The 14,624-nt window shown below is 53.4% G+C and overlaps 1 protein-coding gene across 3 annotated transcripts; it reads left to right on the top strand.

Moving 5' to 3' along the window:
• The first annotated feature begins 3,625 nt into the window (after window positions 1-3,625).
• On the top strand, window positions 3,626-12,788 carry CD22 (CD22 molecule). 3 transcript variants are annotated; one of them, XM_059904296.1, is made up of 13 exons: window positions 3,626-3,659; window positions 3,937-4,311; window positions 5,238-5,531; window positions 6,640-6,906; window positions 7,042-7,305; window positions 8,347-8,604; window positions 8,809-9,069; window positions 9,152-9,415; window positions 10,873-10,969; window positions 11,123-11,198; window positions 11,391-11,515; window positions 11,914-11,998; window positions 12,308-12,788. In XM_059904296.1, the coding sequence occupies exons 1-13, from the start codon at window positions 3,626-3,628 to the stop codon at window positions 12,437-12,439; spliced, it is 2,532 nt and encodes an 843-aa protein (XP_059760279.1). In that variant the 3' UTR covers window positions 12,440-12,788. The 3 variants fall into 3 exon arrangements, with proteins under 3 accessions (XP_059760279.1, XP_059760280.1, XP_059760281.1); XM_059904297.1 differs by lacking the exon at window positions 7,042-7,305; XM_059904298.1 differs by lacking the exons at window positions 6,640-6,906; window positions 7,042-7,305.
• The last annotated feature ends 1,836 nt before the right edge of the window (window positions 12,789-14,624 follow it).

The following is a 14,624-nucleotide window of genomic DNA, read 5'->3' as shown; positions in this document are numbered from 1 at the left end:
AATGTTGAATAATAGGGTGAGAGTGGGCAACCTTGTCTTGTTCCTGATCTTAGTGGAAATGGTTTCAGTTTTTCACCATTGAGGACGATGTTGGCTGTGGGTTTGTCATATATGGCCTTTATTATGTTGAGATAAGTTCCCTCTATGCCTACTTTCTGGAGGGTTTTTCTCATAAATGGGTGTTGAATTTTGTCAAAAGCTTTTTCTGCATCTATTGAGATGGTTTTTATTCTTCAATTTGTTAATATGGTGTATCACATTGATTGATTTGCATATATTGAAGAATCCTTGCATTCCTGGGATAAATCCCACTTGATCATGGTGTATGAGCCTTTTAATGTGCTGTTGGATTCTGTTGCTAGTATTTTGCTGAGGAATTTTGCATCTATGTTCATCAGCGATACTGGCCTGTAGTTTTCTTTCTTTGTGACATCTTTGCTTGGTTTTGGTATCAGGGTGATGGTGGCCTCGTAGAATGAGTTTGGGAGTGTTCCTCCCTCTGCTATATTTTGGAAGAGTTTGAGGAGGATAGGCGTTAGCTCTTCTCTAAATGTTTGATAGAATTCGCCTGTGAAGCCATCTGGTCCTGGACTTTTGTTTGTTGGAAGATTTTTAATCACAGTTTCAATTTCAGTGCTTGTGATTGGCCTGTTTATATTTTCTATTTCTCCCTGGTTCAGTCACGGAAGGTTGTGCTTTTCTAAGAATTTGTCCGTTTCTTCCAGGTTGTCCATTTTATTGGCATATAGTTGCTTGTAGTAATCTCTCATGATCCTCTGTATTTCTGCAGTGTCAGCTGTTACTTCTCCTTTTTCATTTCTAATTCTATTGATTTGAGTCTTCTCCCTTTTTTTTCTTGATGAGTCTGGCTAATGGTTTATCAATTTTGTTTATCTTCTCAAAGAACCAGCTTTTAGTTTTATTGATCTTTGCTATTGTTTCTTCATTTCTTTTTCATTTATTTCTGATCTGATCTTTATGATTTCTTTCCTTCTGCTAACTTTGGGGTTTTTGTGTTCTTCTTTCTCTAATTGCTTTAGGTGCAAGGTTAGGTTGTTTATTTGAGATGTTTCTTGTTTCTTAAGGTAGGATTGTATTGCTATAAACTTCCGTCTTAGAACTGCTTTTGCTGCATCCCATAGGTTTTGGGTCACCGTGTTTTCATTGTCATTTGTTTCTAGGTATTTTTTAATTTCCTCTTTGATTTCTTCAGTGATCTCTTGGTTATTAAGTAATATTCTTTTGTATACACTTTCTTTATCCACTCATCCATCAATGAACACTTAAGTTGCTTGCATGTTTGCAGGGAACATTGGGGTGCAGATATCTTTTCCAGTTAGTGTTTTGTTTCCTTCAGATAAATACCCAGAAGTGGCTTTGCTGACAAAGAGAGCTGGGGGGTGTGGCCAAGAAGAGTGAAAATCAGTCACTGGCGACTTTGCTGTGCTTCCCCTTTCACTCTTAGATGCTGCCACGGTCCCTGAAGACAGAAGACACATGAGGAATCAGGTAAAACATTTTTGTTCTCTTTTGCATTCGACAAGCAAGTAGGGAGCCGCTGCCATGTGCCAGGCACAATTCTAGGGGCTGGGAGCACAGTGGGACTCCCCTCCCTTTCTCTTGCCTGTGTGACAACAGGTAGGAGTCCCCGGTCTTTGAGCATGTCCCTTGCCAGGCCTGGCAAGTCTTCTGAGAGCAGGAGGCATCACTGGGTGCCCAGGAGGGAAGAATGGAATCAAGGAGGGCGGCTCTGAGGTTCTGCAAGGCTCTAAACAGGCCCGTGTTGAGCAGACCAAGGGTCCAGAGCCTTTGTGCCCAATGCCGACTGTTCCCAGCGTTCCATGCCCCATCCTGCCTCAGCCGCCTTCCAAGCACAGGCCTGGGGCCCACCTCTTGCGCTCCAGAGACCTCTTGAGCTCCGAGGGGTAAGCATGCAGCCCTGCTCTGAGAAGCACCCCTCTTCCACTGGTCCTGGCGTTCTCCAGCTGGTCCCCAATGAGGGTGTGACTGGTGACTGCTGGCAGAGGGGGTACCCTGGCCCAGCTACTGGAGGCTAGTCTTTGCCACGGGGAATGGAACCTGGCCCTGGCCATAGCCCTTGTGGAAACCCAGAGCCCAGAGTGCATCCCTCAGAACACTGACCCTGCAACCCTGCCAAGTTTCTCATGGAAAACGTAAAATAGTTCCCATGGCTAAAGAAGTATGGGTCGTGTACTCTACTCTAGCCCCCATGCTGGGAGATGCATGATGCGCACACAGCTGGTTAAAGGGTTTGAAAAGGCCTGCACTGAAGACTCCTATTTCACTTCTTTAAATCCAGCTTCTCTCAAACGGATGTGACCTTGAGGACTTTTTTCTGCATAACGCTATTAGCACCCGCAGGGCTATATGAGCTCTGCGTGGAGAGTCTGCCCTAATCCATGCCCAGGCCAGACCAGCACGGCTGCCATGCCTGGGGACAGACCCCCTTCCTACTTTCGGCCAGCGGCCTAGCTTTCCCCCCACCGGTCCTGGACACCCAATGGTCCTTTAGCATAAGCCGCGCAGCCGGAGGAGATAAACAGCCAGCCGGAGGGGCTTGGGGAGGGGACGCCGATGTGTGGGAACTGTTGGCTGGGCGGGTGGGAGAGACGCAGGTCTGTGCTGAGACAGGAGACACACTCTGTTGGCACGTCCTGCTGGCTCCCCAGGGACAGGCATTCAGGGCACGACCATGTAAATTGGGACTTAAATTTAACTCTATGTAAATGTAACTCTATGTAAAAGTCCAGTGAGGTGGCGGTCCAGCTCACCGCACGTGCGCCCACACATAGAGATGGGCAGTGGTTGCACACCGGCAGCCCTTGGACTACCTCTAGCCCACAGACAGGTTTTGTTTGACCAGCACCGTGTTTATTTGTTTTTTTCAAAGCAGGTCATTTCACATGAAACTCTGGCTTCTTACTTCTTTTAAAACAGTAGAAGATCAGGCAGTGTTGAGCCCACGTTCCCACTTGACTGGAACTGAGATAGTCATGGCCTTTACTCAAGACGTGTCCCCACCTGGTTGATTTGTTTCCTAACCAGCCCATGGGGGCATCTGAGTGGGACCCTTGGACCACATTCTCCTAAGTCCTTTCAGACCCTTCTAAATGCTCTCCTGGCATCATACTTAATGATTGGTTTCAGAGTTATTTTTTTCCCGGTCTTTAAAATCAAGTTTTGGCCATGTCTCTCCCCTATGTGAAACCCTTCGCTAGTTGACCCAAGGTAAGCTCCAGGTCACCTAGGGCCTGGCATTCGAGGTGCTCAGTAGTTTGGTGCCACTCAAAGCCTGAGAGCTGGGCAGCAAGTTTATAAAATTTTGGATGGATGGATGGAAGAAAGGAAGGAGTGCTGGGAAGAGAGAGGCTAGCCTTACATGGTTCTCGGGCTGATGGGAGAGGCACAGCATATCCAGAAAAAGACCCTGTGAGCTTCCAGAATTCCATATCCTGCCATGCAACCAGACACGGTCTTCTCGGAATCAGGGAGAAGGGATTGGAGCTCAGTGGGTGAGCAAGAAAAGCTGTCTGGAAGATGTAAGTGACCAGATGGCTTAAAGACAAACTCTTCCTGGCCCAGGCTCCCGCCTAGACACAGCACCATGCATCTCCTCGGTCCCTTGCTTCTGCTTCTCGGTAAGGATGGTGGCCTAGGCGGATACTTGGGTCTGGGATGACTGTGGGAGCTGGAGGAGGAGGAGGAAAGATGGGGGCAGAGAAGAGTAAATGTGGGGCAGGGTGGGGACACTCAATGTATATGTGTGTGTGTGTGTGTGTGTGTGTGTGTGTGTGTGTGTGTGTGTATTTCTCTCTTTGTGTATCTGCCTCTCCCCCCCGTCTCTTCAGAGGAAATTCTTTAGAATGCTCTCAGTGTCCTTCAGTAATGCTTTCTGTTCACTCTGGTGGGTTCCAGAATACTTGGCTTTCTCTGACTCAACCTCCTGGACGTTTGAACATCCCAAGACCCTCTATGCCTGGGATGGAGCCTGCGTCTGGATTCCCTGCCGCTACACTATCGTAAACAGGCACTCCATAGATAACCTGACTGTGTACCACAATTATAAGTACGACAACTCCACCAAGAGCTACAGTGGGACCATCCTCTATAAGAACCTAAAAATCAGGGATTTTCCTCCTCGTCAGGGAAGGGTACAATTCCTGGGAAACAACAGATACAACTGCACCCTCCTCATCAATCCTGTGAAAGTCAATGACAGCGGTCAGCTGGGGCTGAGGATGATGTCTAAGGAGGACAAATGGATGGAACCCATAGGCCTCAACATCTCTGGTAAGGCCCTGAGGATGGGTTCCTTTGTCTCGGCAATGAGGAAGGTGGGGAACACCTGACTCCTGGGACAGCTCACAAACCAGGTTGCCTGCAGAGGCCAGACGGGGATGCCAGTGAGCGACCGGGGTGCCACAAAACAGTGGCGCCCGTGGCAAACTGGAGCATGGGCACGCATCCCTCCTTGAGCATCTCCCCTGACACTCAGCCTCTGCCCATTCTAGAATCTGGCTTCCAGGTTGCCTGGTTTTTCCGGAGATGGAAATCTGAATTTTCAAGTGAAATCTCCCAATGTATTAATGTGGGGGGTTAATTCTAATTAGGCCTTCGTGGCTACACGACACACGGATAGGGTGTGAACCAAACACAGGTCTGGGGCCTCCACCCCAGGGAGTGTGCTCGCTCCATTCCACGGCCTGTGTGTTCGGTGGCTGGTTCTAAGCAGCCCTGTGTTTGGGGTGAGAGACGAAGCTCCAGATGCTGCAATCTGAGGGCGGCCCAGCCTCGGGGGGAGCAGGGGCTGGCTGCGCACAGGCCTCTCCGCGAAAGGAATCCCCTCCAGGAGTGCTGGGTGGGAGGTCTCCGACACTGAGGCCTTTGGACAGATGCAGGTTTGTCCTCCAAGCTAAGCCTTTTGAACTAAACGCGTAAAATCCACTGAGGAGTGCGGGGGGAGTGGCCTGGAAAACATTTAGAAAGCAAACACCAGGGGGGTGTGAATGAAGTAACTATAAAACATAAAACACAGTTTCTTAGGAGGATCAGCTTTCACAAGACCTTTCAGAGGGTGTTTCGGCCGAGCAGAGAAAGGCAGGCCCGGAGAGAGGTGGACGGGCCAGGCCAGGGATTCCTGATGGGTTACTTGGGGCAGGGCATCTAAAGCTGGTCCAGGCTCCCAGGCCTCCAGCGTGGCCCCTGCTCTTTTGCAGAGACGGCTCCTCCACCCCGCATTGAGCTCCCTCCAGAAATCCGGGAGCTCCGTGATGTCACTGTCACCTGCTTGCTGAATTTCGCCTGCTTTGAGTACCAGGTTCATTTGCAGTGGTCCCTGGAGGAGCCTGCGGTCACCTCCACCTGCCTGTCCACCAAGACTGTCTCCACCCAGAGCACTCTCACGTTCCAGCCGCAGTGGACTCACCATGGCAAGAACCTGACCTGCCAGCTCTGGGACCCCACGGAGCAGCAGTTACTCTCTGAGGAAACGGTGTGGCTGGATGTGAAGCGTGAGTCTCCCCAGTGCTTCTGTGGGGGGGCCGGGGGGCTGGTCATCCCTTCACCCCCGCAGAGGTTAACAGGGGCCCACACAGAAGGGAGCACGATGGGTCTGTGGGCACGCGCTGTTGGGAATGGTCCAGGCAGAGCCGCGGTCCCTCCTCCACCGTTCCCATCGTCAGCTCCGGTGTTTCAGGGGACACCTGATTCAGAATAAAATAATCTATCCTCAAACCATGACCTGATCACCTGGTTAAGGTTTTTTTGCTCCCCTGGGGGGGCGGGGTGAAGAATTTTTTCACACCATTTTTTTGTGCCTCATTCATTCAATAAATATTTGTTGTGGACCTACTAGGCCTTACTACGGCTGCCGGGGATAGAGCAGTGAGCAAAGTTCTTGCCCACGTGGAACTAGCGTTGCAGTCAGGGAGACGAAGAGTAGATAGGTGAAAAGGGAAATAGAGGACGCATGTGTAGGTGGTGCTAAGTGTATTACGAAAAAATAAAGCAGGACTAGGACAGAGGGAGTGAGGGATGGAGGCTGAACTTGAGCTGAGACTTGGGTGAAGGGAGGGCCTGAGGCAGGCATATCTCTGTGAGAAGACAATTCCAGGGAGAGGGAAGAGCAAGTCCAAGGCCTTGAGGTAGGAACTTGGTGTGTCTGCCTCAGAGCAAGGCGCCAGCAAGCTTGGCACTGCGTCCAAGGGGCCCAGTGGTAGGAGAGGAAGGCCGAGAGGGACCGGGACACTAGATCTCATGGGCGGCAGTGAGGGTTTTGGATTTTTCTCCAAGTGTGGAATCCACTGAACGGTTTCAAGCAGGAGAGTGGCAAGGTCTGATGGACAGTCCTGGGAATGCTGCTGGCTGCTGGTGGAGACCAGACCTTCAGGGTCTGGGGTGTGGGGAGCAGAGAACCGAGTTGGGAGGCTGTGACGGTCAGTCACCTGGCGCTTGGACCAGCCCACCCTTGTTGACAAGGGTGACAGTGAGTGGCTACGCACCCTCGCCCGCTCTGTATAGGCTGCTGCTTTATCAGAGTAAAAGCCCCGCAACTTGTCAGCACTTCGCACCCTCTGAGAATTCCCTACCCCCTCCCTCACTGCCCCTCTGCTCCTCCAGACGCGCCAAAGTTGAAGATCCAGGTCAGTCCCACAGAAGCCACTGTAACGGAGGGAGAGTCTGTGACCATGACGTGCCAGATTGTCAGCAGCAACCCACGGCACCAGGGTGTGTCCTGGCTCAGGGACGGGGCCCCGCTGCTGGGGGAGGAGACGCCCACGCTCACTCTGCCCCAGGTGACCAGGAAGATGAGTGGGCAGTACCAGTGCAAGGCCCACAACGATGTGGGCTCAGAAAAGTCGGAAGCAGTGGACCTCCAAGTACACTGTGAGCCTGCTGGGAGCTGGGGAGGGGCCAGGCCGGGGGTCAGCAGGGGCGCCTTCCAGGCCCACGGGAGGGGAGCCCCGGAGGCCTCTGCTCACCACCACCCCCAACCCCCCCGGCCTCGGCCTCTTCTTCCAGATGCTCCGGAACCTTCCAGCGTTCAGATCTTCTCCTCGCCAGCTAAGGAAGGAAATAAAGTAGAGCTGACTTGTATATCGCTGGCCAATCCTCCTCCAACAAATTACACCTGGTACTACAATGGGATAGAAATGCCTGGAAAGACGGACAGGACCTTCCAGATCTCAGAGGTCCTCCTCAGGCACGCTGGGGAGTACTCCTGCTTGGCGGAAAATAGTCTTGGTCCTGGAGAAGTTGGCCAGGGGGCTGACTTGGAAGTCCAGTGTGAGTGGTCGCAGAGCTGCTGGAGGGAGGAGATGGCTCTGGGGGCGGGAGGAAGGCAGATGAGTCCGCGAAGGGCCAGCAAGCACAAACCAGGGGCTCCTGGCAGATAAGCTTCTTGGGGCGGGTGTTGTGTTCACAGCTGTGTCCTTAGTACCAGACAGGGCCTGGCTTGTGGGAGGTGCTCAGTAGATGCTTGCTGCCTTGAATGAATGGCAAGATGCCAGGGTCCCATGAGGGACGCGGAGACTTGGCGTCACTCGGCAGTGGCTGAATCCCTGCAGGGGTCCTGATGTTTTCGAGGAGAACTGGGGCCAAATGCTTCATTACCTCTCAGTTGTCAGAGCCTGTTTAACACAGTGAGTCTTGGCACTGAGGGGAGCCCAGGACAAAGAGAATCCCTAGGTTTGATCCTTGGACCCCGGGATGTCATAGTTGGGGCCAGATACTCTGATGCGGATGCCCAAATCCTGAAACCTAGACACCGGGTGTGTGGTAACAGCAGCAGCAACGTGTATTGTGTGTTTACCACACGCCACAGGGCTCTAACAGCATCCTCTCACCGCATCCTCCAATGATTCCACAAGGTTAGCTACTCACGGGACCCCATTTGACAGATGAGTCAACTGAGGCCTGCAGCCCATGGTCACACAACTCCAAGGGGCAGGATCCGGCAGTCTGGATCCAGAGCTACGCTCTTCTTTTTCTTTTTTAAATTAACGCCCTTTCTGTAGTGACCCGGCTCCGCGCCCCGGACCCGTGCAGAGACCCACAAACAGTGGCCCCTGCCTCGCACGGCACCACACGTACTCCACCCAGAGCTGTGCTCTTAACCACTGCACCATCCTGTCTCAAACCACAGCCAGGCCAAATGGCCAGGGCAGGGTTTCTGTCCTCAGAGGCAAGAGGGAAGCACAAGGCTTCCCTCGGCTAATAGAGGAACTGCGTGAATGCACGGTACAGGAAGGGCGAAGAGGAAGCAGGAAGGAACAGGTCTTACGGGCGGCTGACTTTTCTTCACCCATCTCTCTGGTTTTCTTCCAGATCCCCCCAAGGAGGTAATCACAGTGATTCAAAACCGCACACCGATTCGAGAAGGAGACAGCGTGATCCTGTCCTGTACCTACAACTCCAGTAATCCCCGAGTTACCCGATATGAATGGAATCACCTAGGCTTCCAGGACCAGCTATTACCTGCTGGGCTGACGATTCGAAAAGTTGCCTGGGACACAGGGCCAGTCAAATGCGCAGCCTGTAACCAGTGGTGTTTGTGGTCTCCCCCTGTCAACCTGGATGTCCAGTGTGAGTGCCCTGGGCCGGGGGAGCTGGGGGGTGGCCCAGTTGGGGTGCGGGGCTCTAAGGGTGAGGAGACCGAAGCCTGAACCACAGTCCTCACAGAGAATTGAGGGATGAGAGTCAGGCCTCAGGGCCAAGGGGAGAGGAATTCTTGGGAACAGGAAGAGGGGAAGAGACCCAAGAGGTCAGCCTGAGGTCCTTGCTCTCCAGATGCCCCCAAAGATGTCAGCGTCCAGGTCACTCCCCACCATGAGATTCGCTCTGGGAACCCGGTCCTCCTCCAATGTGACTTCTTAAGTAGCCGCCCCACGGATGTCCGCTTCTTCTGGAAGAAAAATGGAATCCTTCTGGAGGAAGGAAAGAAACTGAGCTTTGATGCCATCTCTCCAGAAGATGCTGGAACTTACCACTGCTTGGTCAACAATTCCATAGGACAGAGCTCGTCTAAGGCCTGGGTTCTCCAAGTGCTGTGTGAGTGGCTGGAGCCAGAGGCTGAGAGCGGAGACGGGCAGGTGACTGGCTACCTGGATCCTGACTTCGCTTCTACTTACAGATGCACCCAGGAGCCTGCGTGTGTCCATCAGCCCGAAAGACAGACTGGTGGAGGGGAAGAAGGCAGTCCTGACGTGCGAGAGCGACGCCAACCCTCCCACCTCCCACTACACATGGTTTGACTGGAATAACCAAGACCTCCGCCATTATGATCAGACGCTGAGATTGGACCCTGTGACGCTGCAGCACTCAGGCGCCTATTGGTGCCAGGGGACCAACAGCCTGGGCCGGGGCCAGTCGCCGCCCACCACCCTCACTGTCCACTGTAAGGGCCCTTCCCTCTTCTTCTCTGGCCCTGGCCACTCCTGCGGCGTGCGTTCCAGACCTCCTGCCCGCTCGTGCTCCTTCCCTGCCCCACCCTCCTGTCAAGCGAGTGCACGGAGCGTGGGGAGTGGGCAGCCTGTGAGCTCAGAGGCGCCCCTGCTCCACACACAGCTCCCCCGTCTTCCCTCCTCCCCGCTCAGTCTCTCGCCGCCCCAGGAGGATTCAGGCTGCCCCTACCTTCCAGCCATCCTGAGCTCCTCCTGGCTCCCTCTCTCTGCCTCTCTCTCTGTCTCACCCTTGATAGGCTGCTTGTTTCTACCTTTTGAGATTTTAGTGGTTTTTTTTTTTTTTTTTTTAAAGACAATACAAGTACATGGTAAAAAACTAAAACAGCATGAAAGGGTAAATAGTGGAAGGACGGATACCTCTCCTTTCTTGCTCCCTGAGAACTCTACCCCCTCCCTTCCTTGAGGCTTTCGCTGTTGGCAGCTGGATATGGCCCCTCACAGAGACTTTTCTGTACGTGCATCCATAGGCCTGTAGGGATTTATGTCCATACACCCTTCTTTGTTACTTATGTTACTTCTTTGTTACTTACATAATAACTTTGTTATTTATGTCTATATATCCTTCTTTCGTGGGAGAGCTCACACGTTGCCCTGAACTTCCCTTTCTTCCATGTAATAACAGCACTTGGAGATTGTTCTCTATCTGTGCATATACAGGGTGTCTGAAGAGTCTGGAAACACAGGGGAAAATATTTATTTATCATGCTTTTTTCAGGTTAATGATTGGAGCCATGGCTTTAAATTTAGAGGATTGTCACTGGCAAAGCTGGTGTTAAAGGGAGCCAGCCCGAGGGGGTCATTTGGAACAGTTACACATTGTATAAAATCACGTTCCCTGGGTCTCCCCTCTGCAGGCACCCTGGAGACCTGACTCTTTCGCTGAGGGTGCACTGCGGTCCTGTGTACGGATGTCGAGTAACTATGTGCCCACTGCCCTCCTCAAGGCTGGGTGCAGTCTCCTGCTCTGGGCACACCTGCGAAGAGAATTGTAGGCTAGGTTCCTGCACGGACTGACTGGCTCAAAGGACAAGTGATTTTAAGCATGGCCAAGCTGCCCTCTGAAGAGGCGGTACCGCTTATGAGGGTTACGTGTTCTGTGTGTGCCCGAGTCTGTCACACAGCAGGAGCTCCTCTTGAGAAGGAGCTGCCCTTCCCTCCTAATGAGACGTCCAGAGGGCAGGGCTGGCGTCTCCCTCTTACTATGCACCACACCCCCTGGGCAAGGAGGAGACGTCCCGCGGGCAAGGAGGAGACGTCCTGCGGGCAAGGAGGACCGAGGCTATGCAGAGAGAAGCCAAGGATGCCTCCCAGGCAAAGATCACAGGGCAGAGCTGGCCTGCTACCCGACTGAGGCAGTGACATCCACTAACGTACCTCCTTTCTCTATCAGATAGCTCAGCCACCATCAGCAGGCGAGTGGCCTTGGGAGTGGGGCTCTGCCTGGCCATCTTCCTCCTGGCAACCTGGGGAGTCAAGCTTCAGCGGAGGTGAGTTCCTCCCATGCCCACCACCTTTGCTCCCCCTCCGCCCATCCCAGGGAACGACCCCGGTTACTGAATCCTGCAGCCCCCAGCATGCCGTGTCCACAGGGTCCTCTTCCCAGGCCCTTCATCCTCCCTGAGCGGGGCTTTATTTCTCAGCTGGAAGAGGACTCAGAGACAGCAGGGGCTTCAGGAAAGTTCCAGCGGACAGAGCTTCTTTGTGAGGAATGTAAAGGTAGGATGGGAGAAAGATGAAATGCAGGGCAGAGCTTCAAGTCAAGAAAGAAACAAAGTAGAAAATCAACTATGTGTCAAATAAAAAAAAAAAAAAGAAACAAAGTAGAGAAGGGTGATAAAGAGTACGAGGGGCGGGGGAGCTAGGGCCGGGAGAGGAGTGGTAAGGGCCGAAACCTTGTCTTCCTCTCAGGCTCGAAGGATCCCCCAAGCTGAAGGCCCCCACTCCCTGGGGTGCTACAATCCAGTGATGGAAGATGCCGTCAGCTACGCTGCCTTGCGCTTTCCTCTTGGCGAGACTGATGCACCGAGACCTGGGTACTGAGGGCACCAGGGGGGTGACACCTGCACCCTGGGAGGGATGTGGGGGGAAGAGCTCATGTCTCGCCTGCCCTCTTTGTGCCAGGCCCGTACTTCATCTCCTCATTCCTGCTCCATAACAACCCCCCTGGTAACGGTCTCAGGAATTGGATCTGTTCCTACAAACCAGGAGCATGCACAGCCAGAGTTGGTCTCTATCACCAAGTTTGGGACTTTGCGATACATACATACATACATTCACTCATTTGACACATCAGCCCCTGCTGTGTGCACTAGGCATGATACAAAGGGGCTGAGAGGCTGGGGGTGCTCTTAGGGTCTAGGGGAGTTGGAAGAAGGAGCAGATTTCATGCAAAAGGCTTCATTTGTGGTCATCTCTCTGCCTTCCCTCTCAGAGATGCAGGGACCTCAGAGACGCGGGGACTTTCCCCAAACAGGGACGACACAGTCACTTACTCTGTGGTGCAGAAGCGTCAAGTGGTAAGAGGGCAGGGCTATGGAAGGTGGGGAAGTGACGGGACCTGGCCTCGGCTGTGAGTCCCAGAGCCTGGGTGGGCTCAGTGCTGGCAGAGGCTGGGCAGTGGGGAGGGCTGCCCAGACCCTGGTGAGGTCAGACCCAGGGCAGGCACCTCCCAGTCTGAGGTCGGCTGCAGCCAGTTTCCAGACAAGAGGACTCCTGCTTGGGCTCTTGGACCCCCAGGTGGAGCCGAGGAGAGAAGGGACAGGGGAAGCGGGCTGTGGGAGGCTGGTGAGCGCGAGGCCACGCTCACCACCATGTGGCTTTCTCAGGGCGACTATGAGAACGTGATTCCAGAGGTCCTAGAAGACGAGGGGATACATTACTCGGAGCTGGTCCGTTTTGGGTCTGGGGAGCCGCCGCTGGCCCAGGAAGGAGTGGAATACGTGACCCTCAAGCACTGATGAGCCAAACCAGCTGAGGTGGAGGTGCCACAGGGGCCGCAGGGGCCAGGGTGGTCCTGGAACTTTCTCAGCCTCTGCTGTTCAGCTGCGAAGTCACACACACACACACACACACACACACACACACGCATGCACGCACACACACACACACACACACACACACGAGCACACACGCACGGTCACAGTTACTGCAACCCCAGTTGGTGCAGAGAACTTTGTACATGGTCCAGAGACAGTCTTCCTTCTTAGCACTGGTAACCCCGATCCTCCAAAGGGTCTGTCCCTGGTCCTTTCCCACTCCCCTTCTCACCCAGAAATTCATCTAAATACCTACCCTGAGCTGTACAAATCCCCCTGCCCCTTCCCAGCCCTCTGCCACCACCTACCCACTCCCAAGCCCCACCCCCCAGCTGGCTGTGTCCCTGCGGGGATCAGCTGGTCATTATTTGTATTGCTCTCTCTCCCCATCCCTTTGACACCTCACCCCTGCTCTGATAACTGCACTCACTAATCTTATGCATAATTTTTGACCCCAGGGCAAAGCCCAGGGAAAGAGGAACCAAAATGAGGTAGAGGCACTGCCCTGGGCTGGTTTCTTCTCTAAGAGGCATTCCACGGGAGGATTATGCTGCTGCGACTCCTTTCCTCAGGGGTCTCGTGGTCTGAGACGTACACTGATGTGGGCAAACGTGTAACAGACCCAGAGCTACACAATAAACATGGCTCAGATGCCACGGCAAAGAGCCAGTGCATGATTTCCAGTCTGCAGAGTCTGAGTGGGGACAGGGAGATGGGGCAGGCCTGCTGGGGCTTGGGGAGAGGGGAAAGGTGACTTCACGAGCAAATCACCATATCGGAGGGTCCATCGTCTTGTTGCCAAGAGTCCGCTGGCGTCACAGACAGAGTCTGAGTCTCGATTCTTCTGCTCAACCAGCCGAATGATCTTGGGCAAAGTTCACCGGCTTCTCTGAGCCTCAGTCTCTTCGTCTGTAACAGGGAGATGCAGGTGGTTCGAGAAAGGAAGTGAGGTATAACCTTATGTCATGTTATAAGAAGATTAACGCAATAGCCAAAAGTCCCTAAAAACCACATTCCCATCTGATTTGCATCTCTTGAAGACCATAAAAAGGGGAAGCCAACGCGTTACTCACAGCACTTCTCAAAAGTGACCCTGCTGCGTCGTTTCACAGCCCACAGCTGCCTGCCTTCTCGAAGGCCAGCTACCTTGAGGAACCTCTCAGCTTTTCTACCTCCCCCCGTGACCCCCACTAGCTCTCTAGTATGTTCCCTGGCCGACTTGCCAGAGAGGCACTTCCGGCTTCTCCTCCGCTTCTCTGTCTGTTCTCTCTCCACCTGTTCTCCTGCTTCTGCCAAGGGGCCAAGGCCCATTCTCCTTCAGGGCAGAAACCTGTGGTTAATCATTCATCAAGATGACAGTCAAATTCCTGGCCTGTGGTGGGCGCTCTGAAGGCACCGCCTTCCTTGGCTGCCCTACTTTCCCATCTGCTCGATCCAGATGCTCTCTGAGAGGTTGTCCTTGGGATGCCCAAGGAGTGGGGCACTGATTTCCCCATCAACCTACTTTGTCCCTGGTTTGACATCTTTTTTTTTTTTTTCCTGGCCACGCCACGTGGCTTGCAGGATCTTAGTTCCCTGACCAGGGATTCCACCCGGGCCCCGACAGTGAAAGTGCCGAGTCCTAACCACTGGACCACCAGGGAATTCCCTGGTTTGACTTGTTGTGAGCACCATCCACTTTTCTGAAGAAAGGGAAGGCTTCGAGAGCTGTTGAAATGAGAGGGCAAGGGTCTGGGGACCAGTATCATTCAACCATTTATTCAGCAAACATCTACTGAACACCTCCCACTGCATCCACCACAGAGCCAGTTGTTGGGGTACAAAAAAGATACAACATGGTCCTAATCTTGGGGGTCTCTAGTCTAGGCGTCCAGAGGGTTTTAGGAGCTGAAGGACCTCAAGGCAGCCGCCAGCCTGATGAGGCCTGGCACGGGCTCCTTGGCAACCAGCGGGTGACTTCCCATCCTGGACCTGAGCCTGACTGCTGATATCAGCCTACTTCATGACCAATTGCCCGAGAGATATGGCTGTCATCAGGCCCTGCTGAGGTGTGCACAGCAGGTGGCTGGGCAGCGCTGGGGCTAGAACACAGGCAGCCCCCGACCCA

This window comes from Balaenoptera ricei, chromosome 19, assembly GCF_028023285.1.
Source record: "Balaenoptera ricei isolate mBalRic1 chromosome 19, mBalRic1.hap2, whole genome shotgun sequence".
NCBI classification, from domain to species: Eukaryota; Metazoa; Chordata; class Mammalia; order Artiodactyla; family Balaenopteridae; genus Balaenoptera; species Balaenoptera ricei.
Note: the sequence above shows the minus strand (reverse complement) of the source record. Positions and strands in the feature narration are given on the sequence as shown.